Consider the following 24581-nt stretch of genomic DNA (forward strand, 5'->3'; position numbering starts at 1 on the left):
TGAAGCAGAAAGCCCCAACTATTTAGCATTCTGGGCTGTTAACCAGCAATCTGTCTAACGAAGGAAAGGTCAGCAGCCAGCCAGCAGCATAATAATGCACACTGGGTGGGAAGGAAAAAACAGATGAGAGGACATAATCAGATACCTTATTTAGTTCTGGTAGAACTGAAAAGGAATTTGCAGCAGGTCAGCAGAAGGTGGTGGAGCAGAACACCTGAATGTGCAAATCTCCAGCGTAGTTATGGGATGGAACAAGAGGGATCCTTTCATTCCTAGGTGCAGCCAACTGTGATACCAATTCTGGAATAACCCTTTGCTTTATGAATTTCACCCATCTGTAAAGTACCTTACGTAATCTACTTAAACCTCCATCTTAATATACATCCTTGAAGTAAAGAAAAGTCACAAAGGCAGAGAGAAAATGGGTTTTTCTCTTTTTCATTTTCACTTCATCTACAATAAATCACCACCATCAAAAAAGGGAGATGCACCAGTTTGATGAGGATAGACTACTGCCATCACATAACTCCTGGGCTTAAAAGCTTGCACTGGCTGCCCATATGTTCCTGGGCCAGGTCCAAAGTTCTCGTATTAATTTAGAAAGCCCTTAACAACTTGCATCCAGGATCTCCTAAGGGCCACCTGATCCCTTATAACCCTGCCCAATCACAGAGGTCTTCAGGTCCAAGCCTGTGGAACTCCTGCCCGACTGAGATTTGACAGGCATCCGCTTTCCTGAATTTCAAGCACACAACAAATAATTTCTTATTCCACCGGGCATTTTAAAGTAGTGTTTTGTTTCTTGGATGAATTTTACTTGTTCTTATTCTTTGTATACCGCTTAGAAATTCTCAATATTAAGCAGCATATAAATACCCAAAATAATAAACAAACCAACACCAGCCCAGAAACTTTGTAACAACACTTGTCTATTGTGGGGCCTAGAGGCTGCTGCTGATGAAACACATTATTTCTCTGGAAGTATGGCCCCACAGCCCCTTACTGAGCATGTTTCTCCTTCACACAATTCATATGTGAAGGGGGGCAGTGTAGGTAGGTAAAGATTTAAGATGTCAATTGTACAAGGCCACACTGAGTGGGTGAATGTTTTCCAACACCCTTCTATTGAAATCTACACTGATGTCCCTACAATCGTTAAACACTGGGTTGTATGAGGAACTTTGTATGTTTGAAGAGTTCATACCTCACTTAAACACTAGGACCAGATTCTATTTTCACAAAGTGCTATGTATTCAACAGTTTCTCATCTACTGTAAAAGTGTGAATTGCCAGAAGCACATAGCAAAAGGAAGCTAAGTCATCTGGAATATGAGACCTTGTCTTCGGATGTAATAATATCAGGTCGTTTCTTTGCACAATGCAGCTCACCCCTTGCAAGGTGTTATTAGCCATCCTTTTCTTAGAACTTCACTTCTACTGCTTTCATAAGAACATTTCTTCATTGGTGATGTGCTCTACATTTGTACATTTCAGAAAGTCCGTTTCGAGTCCAGTACTCAAAATTCAGACTTTACTGTGAAGAATGCCTACAACAAGCCCACAAGATACCAGGTAATGGCAATACAAAAAAAGAAAGGTGTGGCATAGGAAAAGATAAATATGTCAGAAGAGGTTCTGCTTACATGTTTGTGATCTGCACTTTGATCCTACACATGTCCACTTAGAAGGAAACCAATCTTTAGCCATTTCCGGAGAGATAGTCACATCAGTTTCTCGAAAAATAAACAATCAAAGGATCTTGTGACATCTTAAGAAATTTATTATGGGATATGTTTTAGTAGACTTCATAAGTGGGATAGAGTCCATGAAAGCTTATGCCATAACAAATGTATTACTCAAAACAAAATAAAAAAATTCTTTCCAGTAGCACCGTAGAGACCAACTACCATATTTTTTGCACCATAACACTCACTTTTTTCCTCCTAGAAAGTAAGGGGAAATGTCTGTGCATGTTATGGAGCGAATGCCTGCGGGTGGCGGGGGGGATCTGCTGCAGTCGTGAGCAGAGGATCCATGGTTCCCCTTCCTTCCCTCCTCCGTGGTTACAAAGCATGGATCCACATGGATCCTCAGGATTTTTGCATTGGGCTACTCCAAACTCACTATCAGATCACATGTCTGTGGCCACAGCATGAACCACAAAAATCATATATCCACTTTTTCGTTTACAATATTTTTTTTCTTGTTTTCCTCCTCTAAAAACTATGTGCGTGTTATGGTCTGGTGTGTGTTATAGAGCGAAAAATACGGTAAGTTTGTTATTGGTATGAGCTTTTGTGTGCATGCACACGAAAGCTCATACCGATAACAATCTTAGTTGGTCTCTAAGGTGCTACTTAGGGACGCGGGTGGTGCTGTGGGTTAAACCACAGAGCCTGGGACTTGCTGATCAGACGGTCGGTGGTTTGAATCCCCATGATGGGGTGAGCTCCCGTTGCTTGGTCCCTGCTCCTGCCAACCTAGCAGTTCAAAAGCACGTCAAAGTGCAAGTAGATAAATAGGTACTGCTCCAGCGGAAAGGTAAACGGCGTTTCTGTGCACTGCTCTGGTTCGCAAGAAGCGGCTTAGTCATGCTGGCCACATGACCCGGAAGCTGTACGCCGGCTCCTTCGGCCAATAAAGTGAGATGAGCGCCGCAACCCCAGAGTCGGTCACGACTGGACCTAAAGGTCAGGGGTTCCTTTATCTTTACCTTTAAGGTGCTACTGGAAGGATTTTTTTTTTACTTTGTTTCGACTATGGCAGACCAACATGGCTACCTCCTTGTAACTAAATGTGTTACTCTTTAAGCTTTAACATACCCTTCCTTCCTAGTAACTATGCCTAAGATCTCAACCTTAGTAATTTGTAGATGACCTTCATTCATAAAAAAGCACAAAAGTCATCTTAAAGACCATTCCAAGGCAATGCAGACTATATTATACTTTATGGTGTACAAGTACTAGCAGCAGATATGACATCCTCAGTTATCCCAATCTAATGGATCATATATCGACGCATGACTGAGGATCCAGAGGTGACCATTCATTTAATATCAAGCTCATGTAGCTCTCTGTTTAATTCCCACGATACAGCAAATCAAACAAAACCTGTTAGGTTGCACAGTACCATTCAAAACACACCTCAGGTATATTAGTTACATAATACTTTAAAACAAAGTAAGAAAGGATTGCAGTGTTTTATTTTGGAAATTGCACGGAAGAAGCAATCTACATATCTCTTTTGATAACAATAAGAGAATCACTTCCGCAAGCTCTCATTCACATCACTGTTTTGTTCTTTATATAACGTTAAATGTTTTGGATTTGTTCTGATCTCTTTGTAGCCCCTGGTGTATTAACTGAAGTTCAGTGGACTGTGTTGCAAAATAATAATCAGGATGGAAATGATAGAATAACAGTCTAGACCCATTGCAAAATAAACTGCTTTTGTTGCAAGATTTGCAGAAGTTTACCAGAGCAATCCTAACCCCTGATTCATGCTGCAGGTAATGAGTTAGGATGCAGCAGTGTTCCTCTGCAGCATTTTGCTAGGGGGTCTCTAGTAATGCCTGGTTAGAATTGCTCGTTTCCTTCAGATAGAATTGCCCTTACAGTGCAATTAACTACTGGAGTTGAGTGGGACCAAATGCATCCTGGGGAAATGAGAATGGCAGGTAGCTGCATCTGTGCTTGGTGCTTTACTTCTGAGCACTACTGCCCTGCCACCCTAGAAAAGAAAGTGAGGTGAAGAAAAATAGATGCCACAAACCATTTTTAGACCCTGCTGATGCTAGTCTTGCCACTAGCTTAAGACTGCTTTTTAAAGGATTAGACAAATTCATGGGGGATGTGGGTATCATTGATTATTTGGTGTGATAGCAAAATGGAACCTCTATGTGATCAAAGGCAGAATATCAGAAGCTTCTCAGGTGTGTCTGTCTGGTTAATATTTGAAATACAAGGATGCTGGACTAAAGGGACCTCTGCATCAAGGCTCTTGTGGGTCTTTCACTTCTAACCTTATAATTTATTCATCTGCATGAGGCTTTGGTCAATCATAGTGGAAAGTGATGCATGGCTTTCTACCAATGCCAGCTATTAAGTCATTTACCATTCTGGTTCCAGATGGTCTTGAACAGATAATGAATGTATTTTTCAAGGAAAGCTCCTAAAAGCTGAGCCAGAATTTTGAGTTATGAGGGTAAAGCTTGAGAAAGATAGAACTGACTTGCTTGTGGGCCAAACCAGGATGGCAGGCCATGTGGCCGGCAGTCAGGAATGGATATTTGGCAACTGGAATCTTCACTAAATCAGGTCCAAGGATGAAGTTTCACAAGATCAGGTTGGGAACATCACTGCAAGCAGAAAAAAAATGGAGTTGGAAGACAGCACCTTGAAAAACAGAGACCGTATGGGACAGATTTGAGGGAAGTGAATGCGGGAGAAAGTTCTAGTTTAATTGCTTTGTGCAAAAGATAGAGCATTGATGGATCCAGAAACATCACTGAAGGGGGAATGGTTGGAGCAGCAATGCTGCCCTCCATACAGGCGTACTACTGCTGCTCAGTAGCTCAGGGCAAGGTGAGTCAAGGTGATGCCAAGACTGCTGGAAATCTGAGTTGGCCTACACACACATCCCATGCACTATTGCTGGATGGATCAAAAGTCCACCTAGTCCAGCAGCCACAGATCCCAGTGGGAAGCCCATAAACAAGATATGAAGGTAGTCACCCTACCTTCTGTTGCTCCCCAAGCCTTCAGTGGTATAATGTCACTGAACCTGGAGCTTTTATATAACCATCATGACCAGCAGGCATTGGGAGACCTATCTTCCCTAGGAAGAATCTCCCCCCCAAAAAAAAAAAAACACCCCTCTGCAATGGCTCCTTACAACTTTTTTTTCTCGCCATCTGTCCTTCCAAACATATTTAAAATTGTTGGCAAGGAGCAGAATATACATGTGATAATTGGTGAGAGCAGAAAGGGTTAAGGACTCTCTTCCATCCATCAATTCTCCCTGCCATTGTCCTAAACCCATTGCCTTATGTGAGGTAGGGAGGGGACAATCCCAGTCCAACCCCCTTGTACCTACAAACATGTGAAGCAACAGGAAATGTCTTTCAGACTGGTGCTGCACTTGTGAACTTTGCTAGCTCAGTGTACTTCTGGGCAAAACAAAGAATATGTGAAGAGGAGCTAAGTGGTACCAGATATTTAAGAGAAGCAAAATAGCAAATGCTTTCAGGAAGCAGATAGACATGCAGTAACTGTACATAATAGGCAGTTCATCCAACAGCTGCATTCATAGTTTAGGGTCAAACCTAGAATGGTGACCCACGAATTGTATCAGGATACACACTCTCCTTACATTCACAAACAGATGTTGAATGTTTTTTGACCATATTCTACTCTGCTAAAAGAACAAAGTTCAAACACACTTTTTTTGGGGGGGGGACCAGTCACCCTCCCTCGTTCTCTTGAGTTCAATCTCCATGCTAAGTGTATCTGATTTGAAACACACACACACACCCGCAAAAGGTTTAAAACAATGAAGTCAGCCCAAACTAAAAAAGCCATGACACCTTCTGCATGAATGATGTTAACGTCAGAGTAATTGTGCAGTATAAATTATTCTTTTCAAAAGGGAGTAATTATAGTACATGGTAGGTGAAGACCCACCTAAGAGTACTGAAGCCAGAGGCATTATTATTATTATTATTATTATTATTATTATTATTATTATTATCCCTGAAAAGAGACAGCTGCAATAACATTTTTTCTTTGCTTTTTATAATGCTCTCACCAGGCTCGGTTCCAAAAGATACATTATTTAAAATGTCAAGATTCTGCCCAGAGGAAGAATAACAAAGTAATAATAATAGGAAGCAAAACACACTGGACAAGCATACTTAGACAAAAGAGAGAACAAGCAGCAGCGATCAATTCTGTTGTCTGGCCAGTAATTATTTTCAGCTACAACGGGATAGTGTAATGTAATTACCAATATGACTCCCTGCTCGGTTCTGTCTAGTTAGCTTTTAAAAGTGATGCATCTCTGCCATGTGGAAGTTAATGAAAGTACAGAAATACAGGCGCTGTGATACCAAGGTGGGAACAGTAATAAGAGGACCTCAGAATGTGGTTGCACTCGAATGATCTCTTGATAATAACCCACATGCTAGTGTGTGTATCTATATATCCATAAGTTATTTTGGTGTTTGATGTTTTAATATTTCAAGCTGTTTAATGTGAAATATTGAAGTAATATGTTTTTTCCCCCCTGTGGGTATGTATCGGAGCCTGTATGAAATATGGACAATACAACAAAACATGAGAAAAAGCCACATATAGTCTGCCTTTCCCCCATGTTCTCCAATTTCCTCTCTTTCCTAGAACAGACAGGTCCCTGTAGGGATTTGCGTAAACCTTAAAGAACAGCAAATTCTGTCCCAGAATAGGGTTATGCTTAAAAATCTTGAGCAAATAGCTGCATCATTCATTGCTCTCAGTCTATGACTTTAGTTTTCCTTCCTTGCACTCTTTTTCACATGTCAAATCCTCTTAGTTTATCCACAAGTTATAAAGAAGATTCCATTTTGGAGCAGTTTTTCCAGGTGAACCCTGTGGAAAAGGAGTTTCACAAGAGCAGCTGTGCTATAGAGGAGGAGGAGGATAAATATATAAATGCATAAACACAACAGGCTCCTATGGGCTGCTGGGTGATCATTCTGTTTATTTCTGATCAAAAGGAACTAATTAACTTTGGGAATCTCTTTGCACTTTTGAATGAGAGCTTGGAGGAAGTACCCTCTGCATCCCAATTAAGGGAAAACCATTGGCACTTGGGACTTTGAACATTCAGGACCATCCTCTGGGATCACATCTGGAATAGCATCTCTTTGTCTCCACTTATATAGAAGAAATACTACAAAAATACCGGTGCCCTCACTTCCAAAGGAAAACAAACCTGCCTAATAGATAACGGTCATCTGCTTTGAGATAATAGTCTATAGACCCCTCCCCCCCACCTTGCCTCCAGCACCCCTCTTTTTTGCCCTCAGGTACAAATCCAGCTATTAGGCTGAAAGAGATTGTCCTCTTCTGCTAGACACATTTGGCAATATATTTATTAGGGCTAATTTTAACAGTTAAATTAATTGATGAACTTTTTTAATCAACTATAAAGATGACACTGATTAATCTGGGAGCATATTCTTTTTTATATATTAAAAAAATGCAAGTGTTTATAAAAGTGTCATGTGACAAACACCATCTTAAATTAAGGATGCCAGAATGGACAGTTTGTCTTATCGACACATCAATTTACTTGTAATCTATGCTCCACAAAGATTGTGTTACTATTAGATGGGTATTTAAACAGAAAGCTCACATCTTCTGCTTCTTATTTTGATTAGTGCTATATAGATTAAAATGCAGAATTGTGTTGTACCAAAAAAAGGTGTTCTGCATGTACTACAGTTACACCTATACATGACATTTCCAGTAATGGTTTGTGGAGTGGACCCCAAAAGGTGCTAGGTTATCTGGTGGATCTAGTGAATGGGGATAATAATCGTGTACTTACAATTTCAGTTAAAGACTGCATGCCAATATGTAAAACATCTAGAAGTTTGAGGATTACCCATGAAAACAAGGGTGCTGTACGTGTGACTATGCTGGTTGATAACCCAAGAAAGAGAAAGTAACTTAACTGATCAAAGCCTACAATAATTTGTTGTGTCAGAATTACAAATGCTGCAGAACACATGGAAGGAAAGCCAAACACGGTTTTATTTATAATAGTCAATATTTATTTATTTAAAGTGTTACTTCAATGGACACAGTATGATCTCAATATCAACTGCGTGATTAAATACATAGTAAATGAAATTCCAGGCATTCAACTCTTATTGGGGAATGTTGCAAATATTGTGGTAAAAGGTGTGTTAGGTTGTTGTGAACGACAAGGAGATGGTGGCATTTCTGCATGCTGATTCCTTGTTTTCCTGCCCCACACCCCACTTCTTAGCCTCCTCCTTAAAAGGTAGTATTTCCTTTGGGATTCAGTTATTTCCCCACTTTCCCAAAACTTGTTCCTCAATTTATGTTTTCTCAGGTGGCAACACTCCTTCCCAATGGATTCTACCATCATGGTCATCTCCAGCACATAGTATGTGTATTGTACCTCATGTATTCTTCCAGAAGTACCGTAATCCTGTCTCTCTTCTACATTGCCACATTGCATAATATATCTCCATTTATTATGCAAACTGTATATGCATGGTATATACAGGTTTCACTCTTTTTATTGGTTCCGAGTATTTTGTCTCTATATTTCTTTGGCTGAACAAGGACAGGTTTGTTTTTTCAAATAGGTTTCCTGGTAGTTCATGTTTTTTCTTACCTTCAAAGAAGAACATATGTTGAAACAATTGCACTGTAATGCCAAATCATTGTTGGTTCACACATAATATAAATGAGCAGGAATAGTAAGAATAGTATAGGCAGAAGACAGGCAACACTCCTCCTATGAAATTCCTTAGGTTGACTTACCTTAGTATCCAAGCTATAGTGGGCAATCACATGTTGACAGTGATGGCTACCTGTCAATAGATGGGGAGAGGGGACTACTAGTAATCTGTCTTTAAACTCCCAAGAAATGAATGGCACTCTCTGAACTGTGTTTCTGTGTTTGAAGCTGGAACACTATGCATGCAAACACAGCAGAATACTTTTAGGGTATCAGGGGTATCCAGAAATACCTCGATGTGGGGATTGCCTTTGTTAGATTGGGGTAGTTGTTTTGAAACACAAGACTTATATTTCATCGGAAACGTTAGGCAAAGAAATAGCTGGAGAACAAGGCGAATTGTAGATTGTTGTTCTGAAGTATTTGCCTCTGGCAGGAAGGGATGGATATTCCTGGAGGTGACAATCTTCATAGATTTCTCCCCAAATCACTGCTCAGATTTTGGCATTAATATGTTTTCATTTTTGTTCATTTCCCATAATTCAAAGACGCTCATAGGAATTATGTCACAGCTGTGTGGTACAAGAAACTTGCAAATTGAGGAAGTCACAGGGACCCTTTACAAGATACCTTTTATTTTATTTTATTTATTAGATTTATAGGCCACCCGTCACGAAAAGATCTCAGGGTTGTTCACAAGATAATGCAATCAATGAATGGGCGCAATCAGCTTTTAGCCTGCTGGAGATGAGGCCCCCACATTGCACCAGGCAGTCATGAACAAAGTAAATAATCTGTAACACTGAAGATGAGTTACCCCAAATATTTGGGGTGGCAAATCTTGGATTATGGGATGAAAGTGGAGATGCTTGGAGGAGAAGGGTCAAGAAATCAAATTCTTAATTAATCATTCATTTCCCACTGATTCCAGTGAGGGGAGTTGCACTTGGATCTTAGTCCCCTATTAAAAGAATTGGGACCTAGAAGAGCTTAGCTTTAGATGGAACATGCCCATATCTTAAAAGAAATGTGGGCTGCTTTCTCCAAAATTGTGCCAATAACCCAAGTAAATAAGTTGAGATTTAGGTGTGGCATCCTGTTATACCAGACACAAAACTTCAAAATAATGTTGCCAATCCATAAGGTGATTGATTCCATACGCTTATGTCACTTATGGACATAGCCAAACTTACAGTTTGGAAGGAGAAGGGAGAGAATTTTAGGTAGCATTGGAGGCTGTGCTATTGCAGGGGTAGGAGAACTGTTACTATGACTTAGCCTGTTGAAGCCCCACATATCCTGAGCATTAAGAAAATGAAGGTACCTAACTTCTGGGGCCGCAACCCTATAATTAGGTTGAATATTTTAAACTGAGGGCAAGGTTTAGTGGCTAGACTTGAAAGTAAAGAGAACACTTTACATTTTGAAACTATTTGAAGTACCTTCTCAAGAGAAAAGGAAGAGGGGAAATCATGAAGCAGCTTTCTGAATTATATTTTCTGAGTGATGTATAGTATATGGATTTAAATTTAATCAATTAAATGACTAGCTGTCAAAGGAGAATGAAAGTGCTCAACTAAAACTTGCAGCATGGGACAAGTATATTAATATCATTTCTCTACAAAATATTCCTTTTAAAATTGGACCAACTCCTTTTGATTATGATTGTAATCCTACAATTTGCTGCCTCCCCTACTCCTTTACAAGGGTATAGTAATGCTATATACAGTCACTTGGAAGATAATCCCACTGAAGTTAATGGAGCTTCTGAGTAGACATGTATACGACTGAACTGTTAATGGTATTATGGATTGCAAGCATATTCTAGTTTGGAATAGTTATCACTGTGCTCTTTCAGGCTTTAATCCCAGTACCCAGATTGGACTCAGTGGGGCCTACCTCTTAGCAGACATGCATGAGATTGTTTTGCTATCATTACAAGCTATGCCATTTATTGCTTCTGAATAACATTTTATTTTAATACAGTGGTACTTCTGGTTATGAACTTAATTTGTTCTGGAGGTCCGTTCTTAAGCTGAAACCGTTCTTATCCTGAGGTGCACTTTCGCTAATGGGGCCTCCTGCTGCGTGCGCACCTTTGGCACACGATTTCTGTTCGCATCCTGGGGCAAAGTTTGCAACCAGGAGCAGCTATTTCTGGGTTAGCGGAGCTCGTAACCTGAAGCGTTTGTAACCAGAAGCGTTCAGAACCGGAGGTACCACTGCATATGGTTGTTGTTAATTTGTCTTTCTGTTGTCTTTGAAAGTGGAAAGACTTTTTTTCCCCAAATGTTAAATAATTCTCTCACATTTTCCGTAAAGCCATTCTTGCCCATGTCTAATGCTTCTCTCAGCCATGTGGTGCTACTTCCTGTTTTCTCTTTGCAGCTTTTAATACTTGAATGAAGAGGTTGCAAAATTAGGATTTCATGGAAGGCAACAGTATCTCCCTGATACAGTTGTGTGTAGTGTCTTTTGCCATATAAATTGATTCCCATTCCTTCATTTGAATCTACCCAGAGTCTATGGCAAATCACACACAAATTATTGGCTCCCTGCTTTTTCTTTAGCTGATAATTTGTCAGGAATTTACTCTAGTGTTAGAAATGTGAAGATTACAATTCTTAAGTGGGACCTTCGTGGATGCAATAGACATAGTTCTTAAATTACTTACTCTGACATAATCCCATTGGCTTCAGTGGCAATACCATGAAAGTATTTATTTATTTAAGGAATGTAAATGCTGATTATATGTTGTCCGGAATGGCATAGTTCCTGCCATCTCTACGGATGCTCAGATAACAGTCCCAGTGTCATTAGGGCATATTAGCTAACGATTCTGTCTTCTTCTGGTCACGTTGTGCAGATGCCTGATTATCGTTTTCCAAAGCAACTACTCTATTCCGAACTTAAAAATGGAAAGCGTAACCATTCTGACACCCAGATTGGATAAACATAAACAGTTAGCCAAATCTATAGCAAAATATGAACATAGGAAACTGCTTATACAAAGTGAATCTAACTCGATATACTAACGGGCAGTATCCCTTCAGAAAGGAGCCTTTCACATCTCTACCAAAAGATGCTGGTGGATTCATGTTGACATGTTTTACATATAAAGCATCTTTTCTACCACTGAGCTACAGCCCTCCCCACATCTTTTTGGGTGGCAGAAGATATTGACATCACTATGTAGAAGCAACCAGGGAGGTGGCAGCAACTGTGCCAATCCAGAAAAGTATAAAAGCAGCACTCTTGATTTACACATACTGCTGTTCATCTTTCACATTTTATAATGGGAACACCTCATAGCAAGTGAATATATATTACATTTTTTTAAAAAAAATGAAGCTCAAACTTCTAGACCACAATTCAACAAAAGAGTTGGTTTGCCTATACTTCCTGGGTAGCATCCAGTTGTGTCCCTCTACTGACTGAAGGCTCTTTGATCCAGTGGAGACCTTCCACCTTCTCTTCCTCATTTGTCCTACAGATTTTAGCAAATTTCCCCATTTCTCCTACAGTCTCCTGTGCTACCTCCCATGACGCTTCAGAGGGCACACAACCCCCTGGAGTAGAGGGAGGAATGCAGGAGATTGGCGAGGGAAAGGGGAATTAATGAAAATTACCTCCTCCCTTTCTACTCACAGAAACTCCACTGAATCAAATAAATTTTCATCAGTAGAAAACCACCATTGGATCCAACCCATTGAAATCAATACTACTATGTACTGAAATGTGGCCATTGTGTTGTATGGATGTGGTCAGATAACATCAATCCACTAAACTTTTCAATTGAATTTTCAGAAAATAATGAAGAGACTTATTAAACGATATGTCCTAAAGGCTCAGGTGGATCGAGAGAATGATGAAGTTAATGAAGGCAAGTTCTTTTAAACTTACCATTATTGTTGTGAATCTTGTCAGAATCAGGAAAAGTTTTTACAGCTTTTGTAGCAACACATTCACTTCCCAGTTGAATCTTGCATGAATCACTTTCTGAGGCGGCTTCTCTCATATACACAAAGGCAAAAATATGGTGCAAGGGGAAAATACGTTGTCTGAAATTCCTGACATCTCCGAAGTCTCCTAAGTACAACATTCCTGTCTTGTAGTTCTTTTTCTGCTGGAAATAGCAACAGGCTTGTGCCGCTTAGTTGTAGATGCCAAAGCTAATTCATTTCCAGTGCATGATAAGTAGAGACAGATATTAGGAAATCTGAAAGATATAGTGCCCATTCTGGGCCCAACACACAGGACTCCCAACAAGAATGAGACCCCCCAACTTCAAATGCGAGTGCTGCTGTTTTCTAAAATTCAGCACCTCTGAGAAAGCTATGGATTTGACAGTACATGGTTAACAATAGTTGGAATAAAGTTCATTGTGGTCAAACACTTCATCTACCCTTTTGAAGCAGTCATCACAGAGTACTCACAGGGTCTCAACCCAGTTGGATCCTTGCATGCAGCATTAGATGTGTTCAACTATTCCATGACTACAACTTTTCCACTCACAGGGAGAGAGGGAAGATCAGTGACAAAACTTCTGCACAAAAGCAGAATTTACAAGAGAGAGGAAGAAGGATGTAAAGGGCAAGTGAATTGCCGGTTGTTATCGTTATCCAGTCTGGTTAATAATAACTCTTCCCCCCACCTTGTTGTTGTTTTTAGGAGAACTTAAGGAGATTAAGCAAGACATTTCAAGTCTCCGCTATGAGCTTCTCGAAGAAAAGTCACAAGCAACAGGAGAGTTGGCAAGTCTAATACAGCAACTAAGCGACAAGTTTGGAAAGAGTTTAAATAAGGACATTTGAGGGCAGACAAATGAAAAAAACAAAACTTTTTTTTATTTCAACCAGCATTCTAAAGGAGCAAAAACTGTGCAAGAGAGGAGCATCGAAAACTGTATCTTTTGCAGATTATTAATTGTTTTATGGGGACTGTGCATTTGTTTGGTTTATTGGGTGAAGCCAATGATCAATTAATTCCTTTATGATATAAAGGTGACCTTTTCGTATAAAATCAAGCCTTTTGACATCAGATATAGATGCATAAACTTGAGAAGATAAGCTTGGTTGTTCTAGATACCCAAAGCAACTTTTGAAAAACGGATACAAGCCAGGTCCTCCATTGCGATGTGTCAGCATACGTTGAATGGGGATCGGACGCATCAGGAGGAAACAAGAGCGAAAGAAGGTGCCAAAAAAGGGTGTTTGACAAAACTGAGATATTTTACATGAGTGTCCCTAACGGGCTGCAAAGTCTTCACGTTCAAATCTCAACCCAGGGCAGAGCTGCATTTTATCTTGGCAGACACAGGTTCCAAAACTCCTTATTTGCTGAGATAACATGACTGTGGTGTGGGAAGGTAAGTGTGTAGCTCTTCTGCACCCACCAATTCTCCTCTGTGCCATTTGTTTTTCTCCCCGCAGCAGGCGTTAGTTCAAGTTGAAGCCTGGCTATAGGAGGGAAAATGGTATAAAACAACATGGGATAGGGTGTGAATAAGAGAAGCGGGGAAAGGTGCAATACATCTAATGACTGCCAGTACTACCTAGACATTACCTTTCCATTGCAGCCTAGTAATGTAGCTCTGCCTCCTACCTGACCTCTGGCTGGCTGAGCTGCTACACCATACAGAGATGGAGTGGGGCGAGGCAGTAAGGCTGTGTAAATGCACCAGTGGAGCCAATCCTGACAGCGTGTTTGCACCACAGTGACTTTGCCACCACTGTACCCTTCCCCATCTCCTGGGACACTGCAGCAGCTCAGCCAGAAAGTGGCCGGGTAAGTAGCATAGCCTTAGCACCCATACACTGCTGCTCTTCAGTTGTACATGCATGCAGAATTGCCGTTGAATTTCCATACTTAGGGGCATATATCCATCCATGCAGGCAGGGAAGGGGTGGTTCTGAACATGCCTCGTTGCTTATCTGTTTCCAGTCAACTCTTTCAATTGTGCCAAAAGGCACTTTTTTCTCTTGAGGTACCATAGCCCAATCAACTGAGAAACCATTTTTGCAATATGTCCGCTCCCCCTTTCAGGTACAGTGGCATTGCGGGATGGCAGAGGCTCCTCCAAGGCCCCAATGAGGGAATCGCAGCATCGGAGCACCATCCAGATAGGGGGTGGGCACATGTGCCCCCTATCAGAAGCCAGATCCTAGCCTGCATCCCAGATTGGCAAATGGGGATGCAGGCTAAGACACGGGCTAGGCCAGGTGGTGGAGCCAATGGAGCAGCAAGGCTTCCCTCACGTCCACTCCCTGGCCATTCAAACAGTCCTCACCTGGGCCCCTACCTGCTTTTCCCTCGTTGGGATGCTGTGAGGTTTCTACCCCAGCTGATAAAGGGCAGTGGGTTTTGTTCCTGCTTCCTTCCTTTCACCTTTCTTTGTATCTGGGTGAAACTGGAGGGCAACAGCATCAGTGAAAGAATTTCCCCTCAGCCAGTGAGCTTGCTGAGACTAAAGGACATGGCAGCACAAGAGAAAGAGCTCCGTATCTTCATTTCACCCAGTTTCTGTAGGCTGTATCAACAGTGGTGCAACTATAGAAGGAAACAAAGGGCTTCTTGTTTGTACTGCCACCTGGCCCAGAGTAGCAAGTTGTATTGGAAGAGAGGCACCTGGGACATAGGGAAATGCTTTGGCTTACATAACAAAGTCATGTGTCTATCATGGTGTGGAGTTTTGATTGGCCATGCACAGGGCCACTGGCCCAAGACATTTTGCTGCCGGAGGCAAAGATTGGGGTGTTTATTATTATATCCCACCTTTCCCCAAAAGAGTTCAAGGTGGCATCCACACTTCTCCTTCATTCCATTTTATCCTCACAACAACCCAGTGAAGTGGCTTAGGCTGAGAGATAGTAACTGGCCAAAACTCACCCAATGGGCTTCATGGCTGAGTGAGGATTTGAATCCTCGCCTCCCAGATCCTAGTCCAGCACTCTAAGGTGTATATATCAAAAGTGGTTTCAGTCAGCAATAGTTAATGTGGTGCCTTCCAGAAGCTTTGGACTGCAAATTAATAAATAAAAGCTCCCATTCATCCCAGTTAGCATGGCCGGTGGCCAGGGAAGATGGGTGTTGTAATTCAAATCTTCTGGAGGTCCTCTGGCCTAAGTTATTCAGTCTGTGAAAGGAACATGGTGAGTGTAACCCATACACACGTACTTGGAAGTGAACTCTATGAAACTTAGCGAGACCAGCTTCAAAATCAACATGCCTACTATTGAGCGAGTCTTGAATAGAAAGCCATAGAATAAATGTGAGCTTGTGAAAATTGCCGTCAAAGAATCATAAATCAGCAGCACCTCTGATCGCATCATGATCCCCATCGGACATTCCAACAAAATGTGAAATTTCTTAGCAAAGCAGTTTGCTGCAATTTATTCAGTTCAAAAGGTGGTATTTTTTTTTCAAAATTAAATGTTTACAGTCCTCAGTAGTGGCATCTTCATACTGCACTTTTCCAAGTGGAAGTAAGTATTAATTAAACTACATTCTTGGAACTGGTAACTCAGCTGCTTGTTTCTTTGATGGCAGAAATATGATTTCAGCTGGTCAAAGCACACCTTGCTACTATATGGTACCAGAAAGCTGTACTATTTGTTTACAAGATGCACCTATACAATTACATTAGATTTCAGCTAATAATAATGATTAATAATAAGCAGAACCTGAAGGTGACCTGTGACCTGTTTTTAAGTGCCAGATGAGAACACAGATAGCCTAATAGATTAATAGCTATATTTGTTTAAAAAAAATAAAAAAATAAAAAATGTGTACTGTAGGCATAACTGTTTAGAGAGAGACAAAAAAAATCAAATAATGTATTTTTACCTTTAATAATTTTATCTTGTATACTGTAATATTTTTATCTAAAACAATGACAACAAAAATAAAATTACCTCAGAATATTTTCTTGTGTCTTGAGTGTGATATTGATAAAAACTTCATTTTTTAAAAAAGCCAGCAGGTTCCAATTGTAGCACAAAAATTAAACTATCGGGCACTCTTGCTTGAACTCATGTTCTCACTCGTGCTTCAGTGATGTCAACACTGACTTCGTCATGTCCACAGAATGGAAGATGGCAGGATCCCCAAGGATGTGCTCTGTGGGGAGCTGGCTTCAGGCACCAGGCCCATTGGCAGACCAACTCTGCTCTACAAAGATGTCTGCAAATGCGACATGAATGATGGCAACATCAACCCCGCCATTGTTTTGGAAAGCACAAATTTGATAGATTTGACTCCAAATGCACATGGAATCAAATTGATTTCCCTATCCTTACTTACAGCAAGGGTATCTGAAGAAGTGTGCATGCACACGAAAGCTTATACAGTGCTACCTCGGGTTACATATGCTTCAGGTTACAGGCTCTGCTAACCCAGAAATATTACCTCGGGTTAAGAACTTTGCTTCAGGATGAGAATAGAAATCGCGCAGCGGTGGTGCAGCGGCAACATGAGGCCCCATTAGCTAAAGTGGTGCTTCAGGTTAAGAAGAGTTTCAGGTTAAGAACAGGACTCCAGAACGAATTAAGTTCTTAACCCAGGGTACCACTGTACCAAGAACAAACTTAGTTGGTCTCTAAGGTGCTACTGGACAATTTTTTATTTTTTTAATATATTTTTACAGCAAGGGTGTGTTTCAATGAAGAATGCACTGGTCCTGAAATACCTGATAGCCCTATCTCTCTAGCAGGCACCTCTTCCTTCCCAACCTTTGCCCCCTTTCTTTTTAGTAAACCTCCTTTCTTCATAGTCTGCTTTCTAAGAACCTGGCTGAGCCAACCAAATCTAGCCTGAAGAATGTGACAAAAAGTCTCGTTATGAATATTCTCAAAGAAGAGGCATTGAAGACTTGCCAGGTTGTGGAGTGGGTAACAGAATACATGCTTTGTCTCCGGTTTGCTAGCACTAAACTGAAAAAAGGAAGAAAGGCAGACAGACATTGGCTGGCTGTTGCTAGATTTTTATGGATCTGTGTTTAGGGTCTGTTTAACCCCATCCCCACCCCCAAAATGGGGAAGGGGGATTAAATCTATACAGTGACTTCTTTGTTTGCCCAGACTGAATGTGAAGATGCCAGTGCAGTTGTCAACATTCCACTACTTCTCGGGCCCAAATTTAGCATGGAATTTAAAAGCTAACTTTAGCAGATGTGCTAGATCAAAGAAGAGCTTTGGAAAGCATTTCACAAGATCCCTGTTTGGGCATTCCTCCTCATGCAACTGACAGTCGCGTGAGGACGACAGCAGGGCCCTGACCCCACCAGGCCTGCCTCGCACCATCCAGCACATTGGGGCACATGCCTGCAGAACTGTACCTGCTCTGCACTCATGATGTTGAACCCTGGTCTGAAATACAGGGGCAAAATCAAAAGAGGAGGATGTTGGAATCAAGCACTCCTGCGCTTGTGAATTTAAACCCTCCGAGCCTACCTTATAGAATTAGAAACTGTAGAATTACCTGTACTTAATTGTTCTGTTTCTGCTACACATTATTATGGAAACAATTTTTATGGGGAGTAACTAGAAAACTGAAGGGTTCCAAATGCTTGGGGGGAAATAGGGGTTTATAACTACAATTTGAATGAGTTTAGGGGTGTTTTGGCTAAGAATGAAAGGTCAGCAACCCCACCCCCTCCAAAAAAAGAAAAATCAGCCTGTTAGCTTCTCCACACATTAATTTTTAGGGCTGTAAGTCAAGGTAAACTTTTCATAAAGCTGTTGTTATTAATTTCAGCCGTACATCATTTAGGTGCCCATCCTGCCGAGGAAAGCACTAAACTTGGGGGGGGGGTGAACTCTATTGGGGGGAAATTTGCACTTATCTCCTGAAGCAGACAGCTTTAGATGTGGATCTCCAATATTTGGATTTTTCAGATCACTGGCTGAGCCTACTTCCAGCAACTTCCATTTGGCAGGGCTTTTACTGCATCTCAGATTATTGTCAAAGGCACATGTCACTCCTCCCAGATCAATCAAGAAACTTCCCAGATAGATGACACCATGGTGTGACATTATTTAGACTGAGAGCCAATTTCCTTCAATTCAGAATTAGTGTGGGTGGTCTGTCTTTTGTGTGTGACACGTCTTAGCAATACCTGACTCAGAAACTTGCTTTCCATGTTAGACAAAGGAAAGCACTGATCAAATCCCCGGTGCTTCCTACAAAACTAGAAAGAACTACACTTACTTTTGACCATCATTGACTTGGAGTTCACAAACCTTTGGTTTGGGAGAACTTGTGGATTAGTAACTACCTTGACTCCTGTGATGATTTCTTTACATGGAATGAATAATGTCATGTTCAGGATCCAAATAACCAGACAACTAGTCTCTGGTGCAAAACTAAAACAATACAAAATAAACACTCACAGAAAAGATTCATTTATCCACCTGGGGAAGCCTGTTAGAAGAAAAATGTCTTCTGTTTTATTATTATGTTTCTGTGCTGTCAGATTACTTCTATTCTTGTACTCATATCATCATCATCATCTGAAATAGTAGCACATTTAAACAAGAAAAGATCTGCCTGAAAACATACCGGTAAGTAATCACCAGGTTGTCAGTTCAGTGTATTTTCCATCTATTCTATCTCATAGCCTGCAGGCTGTGCTCATGAGTCAATAATCCAGCTCTGAGCAGCTAATGTATCTATAGATGTTGTGGCTGTTCTGTGAAAGGGGAACACAAGCCACATCGCATCAAATGCTTCATTCTACGCTGAACTCTTGTCAGGTTTCTCATAGGTTAATTAGGCAATATAGAAAACAAGCTTTAATGCACGAAGCAATACTTATCTGACCACTAATTAGTAGCACTTTAGATGATCGCACAGCGGCTAAAGTAAGTTGAAAAAATAATCAAGAATTGATTTTTGACATTTTCATTCCTCTCGTAGCTGCACCAGGCAGTTTTCTCATAATGGCAGATGAGAATTTCTGAGAGCCTTTCAATGTGGGTCAAGTGGTGATGGGCAAAAAGAACAGTCGTGAATGGTCCAGACTGCTGAAGGTAGGCTGTCATGGACTTGATCCATGCTTGGGTGAGAGACCAGTAGGAACCCTGTGTAGGCAACCCTGTTTTCTAAGGGAATAGATGAATTTTTTGTCTGATGACAAGAAGTAGCTTTTGTTCAGTGAACTTTAAATTATATCACATTCTGTAGAATCATAGAGTTGGAAGGCAACCCAGGAGTCATCTAGTCCAACCCCCGGATCTTTTGCCCAATGGGGGGCTCAAACCCACAACCCTGAGATAAAGAGTCTCATGCTCTACTGACTGCTCTTTCATTATCCTGAAAAGCAGCACTCAAATTATTGTCGGGTGGGGAGGGGTTAGGGAGATATCTCACCCAAATCCATAAACCCTGTCCCATGATTACTTGCAACATGAATCACATTCTGGCCCCAATAGCCTTCAAAAACAGTAGGTAAGGGTGCCACCATAAAAGGTATAGGGGCAAATCTCCTGTAATTTGAGCATTACTTTAAAAGCAATGAATTCTTTTTAAGTGTTTTTATTAGGTATTTGTACACCACCCTGGAAAGGGCAGTATAGAATTTATTCAAAAACAAAGGCAGGAGCCCTGAGCCCTGGTAGCAAGAGACTGAGTGTTTCGTTTCTCCATTACCCTCCCACCGGTTCCACCTTCAACTCATGCTTCCCTCTCCCTCATTTATTCCCTCTCCAGGTTTAAAAAGAACCTTCCTGTTGGGAAAATTCTTTTCTATATGATGATCACACAACAGGGAAGGAACTTGAGACGTTTTCATGAAGCAATCATTATCCGTCTTCTGCCTGGGCGCTGGATTTGAGAGCAGCTATTCCAGTCCCCAGAGGCTTCTCTTGATACTAACATAAAGATGCCTGCAGCCTAATAGGTTTTCTGATAACTAATAATAAAGTGTTCCAATGTGAACAGCGTCTGTTGAGGTTTCCTACCAAGCACCCAGAATATTCATTCCATTTCCCCTCCTGCCTTGGTTTTCTATCCCCCACCCCACCCCCAAGAGACTTTCAACAGTCCATATAATTTATTACACTGCAATAAAAAGGTTAAGTTTTTAAGGTTCCACAAAGCATAGAGCTGGATTCAACTAACAAGTCCTACCAGCAGAAGCCCACACAAGGACTTCTGCTGGTGCAATGGGGCTGTTCTCCCCCATGCCTCCTGTGCCCCCAGCTGGCTTGTGGAAGGGGTCAGGAGAACTCCTGGAACACAACATGGGGGAGGAGAGGTCAGATCATTCCATCAGGCAAGAAGAAATGCTTGTGTTGATGGAGTGATCTACTTAACACTACATTGACTTCCTCCTCAATATTCCATGGCCTCTGAGTATGGCCTCAGTTGGATAAAGCATGGTCTGATCAGGGCCGGATTTAGGTTTGATGAGGCCCTAAGCTACCGAAGGCAATGGGGCCCTTTATATGTCCAGCTGTCCTTTGTCAACAACAAATTGTCGCTGTTTTTTGTGTTGAATATATGCTATATGGTAATTTATGGACCTAATAGGTATCTAAAGCCATTTGCACATAACAAATAGGAGCCTACACAACACAAAACACTGTTGCTGTATGTAGGTCTTATTTCATTTGTTTTTTTATCTTATATTTTGGAAATGTACATCCAGGTTTTTTCCTTTAATTTTTTTTGGGGCCCCCTAAGCTATAGCTTGTTTAGCTTATACTGTACGTAAATCCGGCACTGGTGCTGATGATGCCAAGGTTGCTGGTTCAATCCCCATATGGGACAGCTGCATATTCCTGCATTGCAGGGGGTTGGACTAGATGATCCTCAGGGTCCCTGCCAATTATAAGATTCTATGATGGGGTTGTCCCTCTAGGGTTTCCCTCTACCCTGCCAATTTTTTTGTACTTCTGCAAACCTTTCTGCTCACTCCAGCATGCTCATGTCTCCTTTTTGTTTCCCAGTGACCCTTTCCTGAGCCACATGGCTTTAAACACCTGTGGTTTTATTGTTGTTGTTGTTGTTGTTGTTGTTATTGTTATTATTATTATTATTAGGGGTGGGGTGAGAGAAATGAAATATCTATAGCAGCAGCTGCAATGCTGCAGACACTCTATTAACTAGAAACATCTATTAAAAAACATTGTCATCCCTGGGGATCTAAGTCCCTTAATAAGCAAGGTTACGAGAGCTTTAGTTTCATTCCTTACTACCTGTGAACACTTAAAGATTGCAGCCCAGTGGAGCATCAACTATCATTAGAGCCTGGGCAGTGACAGAACCTCTTAAACTGTCAGATTCCACAATGCAGTGGCCTTGGCAGGTGTTTGATAAGCTTATATTTAGGAACAGATGTAGGGTCATGCTGCACAACCATCTCGTGCATGGCAGCTTCTGTATGCATGACAGTAGCCGGAGCTGAGAGGCAGTTATCATGACCCATGAGGGCTGTGCTGATGAGCTTTCTCCTGCCTACAGCTACCTTCAAACATGGTACTCAGGTGTGCTTCAAACATGGTACTCTCGCCATGCCAGAGTTGCCATATGACTCTTGTCTAACTGAGCTTCCATCTGCATATCCCTGGACTCTCCTTTTGGCTGCTACTGGCTATGCAGACAGTCTTCTGGAATTTATACCCAAAGGATAGGAATGTTGTGGGGCACTTTAAAAAGTTTAGTGTGTTGCATGCAGCAGCGGTGTATAAATTAATTTATTGCCCTCACATGAGGGAAGATGTTCTGTATGAATATAAAAATAAATATCACTTTTTTCCAATGAATCTGTTTGGAGTGGCAAATTTGGGGAAGATGTGAGTTATTAATTTAAGGAATTGATGTACACATTATGTATCTTTTCCCTCCCCTTTTGTACCTTTTTGCACTATTCTTTATATATTTCTGTATGTTAGCATGAAGGCCTGGTGACAGCAGATCTTCAACATGAAAGAAGAGTCACATTATATGTTTCTTCACAGATATTAGGAAACCGTCTGTGATAAAAATGACATTTTGCTAAAGCCCTAAAAGGCTTGAAGGGACCGGCTCTATGTCATCCACAGAAACAAAAACAAAGAAAACATGGTGGCATGTTGACAGTTTTCACTTACATAAAAGAATGTCAAAAGATGAGAAAGAACAATATGAAACCTATAGCTGCACAGAAAGGGAACATCTGAGTCTTGAAACAATTCCCTGTGCAGATGTGTCCTGAGTATGCCAATCAAAGGTAAACCTGCCATTAGGTTAGTGAACCATCTCAGGCCATGGATCTGGAGGTTACCGTCCAAGACAACCAAATGGCAAATATGTCAGGCTTCAGGGAATTGGCTTCCTCCCCCATGGCAGTAGATAAGCAGAACAAAGGAAAACGAGTCTTCTTACCAGTTAGAAACTTTAATAATCACAGTGGGAGAACAAAGAACACATCTCCTAGAAATGGTGTGCTCCCATTTAAGGATCACACCTTCCATCCCTATTAATCTATTTCACTCCTACTTCTTGTAATCTGAGCTTGTGCCCTCTGTGCTATCTGTGCTTCTGTTCTGCCACTTTCTGAGCTCTCCATGACTTTGGAGAAGGGTGTCTGTGAATGCTTTCCAGAAAATGTGGATCTGTTAACCCTCTCTCTTCCAGTGTTTCTTCTCCTACCTGTTCCCCATCCAGTATTTCCCAGCTTCTGCCTTCTGATCTGTGCCCCTCTGCAAACCACTGTTCCAAATCTATACTGTCCTGCTGCTGCTGGGAAGATTCAGGATCAGGAGGAGGGGGTGGTTCCCACCATTCTTCCTCAATGCAGCCCTCACTGAAGCTACTTCTGATGCCAGTATGGATGACCCTGCCAACTGACTTCTGCCTATGAGCTGTGTGCCATCTTGCAGCTGGGTGGTTTGCAAGCCACTAAGCTTCACTACATGACATATGCTTCACTCAAATGACTTGTCATGTGCTGGAAGACCCTGTGCAAACAGGTGCCATATGTCCCAGATTCAAGTGAGTGTTTTGCTTCCTCTGCACAGGGCTATGGACTGCTTTGCAAGTTACATAAAAGTAGCGTCATCCGGTACGTATGTGATTTGCACTTCCTGTGTGGTATGCAGGGAGGAAAGCTGAGCATCTGCCTGTAGTGCCCTTCAAATGCATGATTCCCCTCTTCCACGTATGACACAGAAAGTGTGTACAGTGTATACATGCCACTTATGCTGTACTGCTGTCACTGCTGCTGTATTATGTGTGAAGCTGCCCTGACCTCCTTCCTATTAAATGTGTTTCTGCCAGACAATTGACAAGCAAGCTACAGAAGCCTGATTCTGAAACGACCCCCTGAGATTCTTGTCAAGGTATGTGGATGAACTGTGAAGCCCTCGCATGTGCAAAGACATTTGAGAATGTGAATAATGCAGAAAGGGGTGCTCTGTGGGGGAACCCAACATAGCAAGCGGAAACAGGTGAGAGATGGTTTGGAGTTGCTTATCCCACAGACACTTCTGGAGCTGGAAGCCAGAAGGTATTTCTTGGTTTTCTTATTTGGTTCTGCTTGAAGCCACAAGCGATAACCTCTTGCCCTTCAAAGGGGTTGGACTGTAGCATGCAGAAGTTCAGTCCCTGGCATCTCCTTTTAAAAGGATCAGGTAGCAAATGATGGAGAAGACCCTGCTGTGACTGGTATTGTAGAGAGCCTCAGCCAGTGTGGGCTAGATGAACAATAGGGGAGCAGGTGGCACTGAGGCCCAAACCACTGAGCCTCTTGGGCTTGCTGATCAGAAGGTCAGCGGTTCGAATCCTCGCGATGGGGTGAATTCTCGTTGCTCTGTCCCAGCTTCTGCCAACCTGGCAGTTTGAATGCACACCAGTGCAAGTAGATAAATAGGTGGTGGGAAGGTAAATGGCATTTCTGTGCACTCTGGTTTCCATCACAGTGTCCCATTGCGCCAGAAGTGGTTTAGTCATGCTGGCCACATAACCCGGAAAACTGTCTGTGGACAAATGCCAGCTCCCTCGGCCTGAAGCAAAATGAGCGCCACAATCCCATAGTCACCTTTGACTTGACTTAACCATCCAGAGGTCCTTTACCTTTACCTTTTTTACCTAGATGGGCAATAGTCTGATCTGGCATGGTAGCTTTCCAT

At 41.6% G+C, this 24581-nt stretch overlaps 1 protein-coding gene across 1 annotated transcript in view; it reads left to right on the plus strand.

The window, feature by feature from the left end:
• Positions 1-16282, plus strand: part of TRPC7 (transient receptor potential cation channel subfamily C member 7) — a 110523-nt gene extending 94241 nt beyond the window's left edge. Inside the window, exons 10-13 of the mRNA XM_083600065.1 lie at positions 1495-1572; positions 8119-8172; positions 12280-12355; positions 13144-16282. Coding sequence (XP_083456191.1) covers positions 1495-1572; positions 8119-8172; positions 12280-12355; positions 13144-13286 — 351 coding nt within the window. The 3' untranslated portion in view covers positions 13287-16282. The remainder of the gene's footprint in view (positions 1-1494; positions 1573-8118; positions 8173-12279; positions 12356-13143) is intronic.
• Positions 16283-24581: the final 8299 nt, after the last annotated feature.

This window comes from Podarcis filfolensis (assembly GCF_964270895.1).
Source record: "Podarcis filfolensis genome assembly, chromosome: 2".
Taxonomy (NCBI): domain Eukaryota; kingdom Metazoa; phylum Chordata; class Lepidosauria; order Squamata; family Lacertidae; genus Podarcis; species Podarcis filfolensis.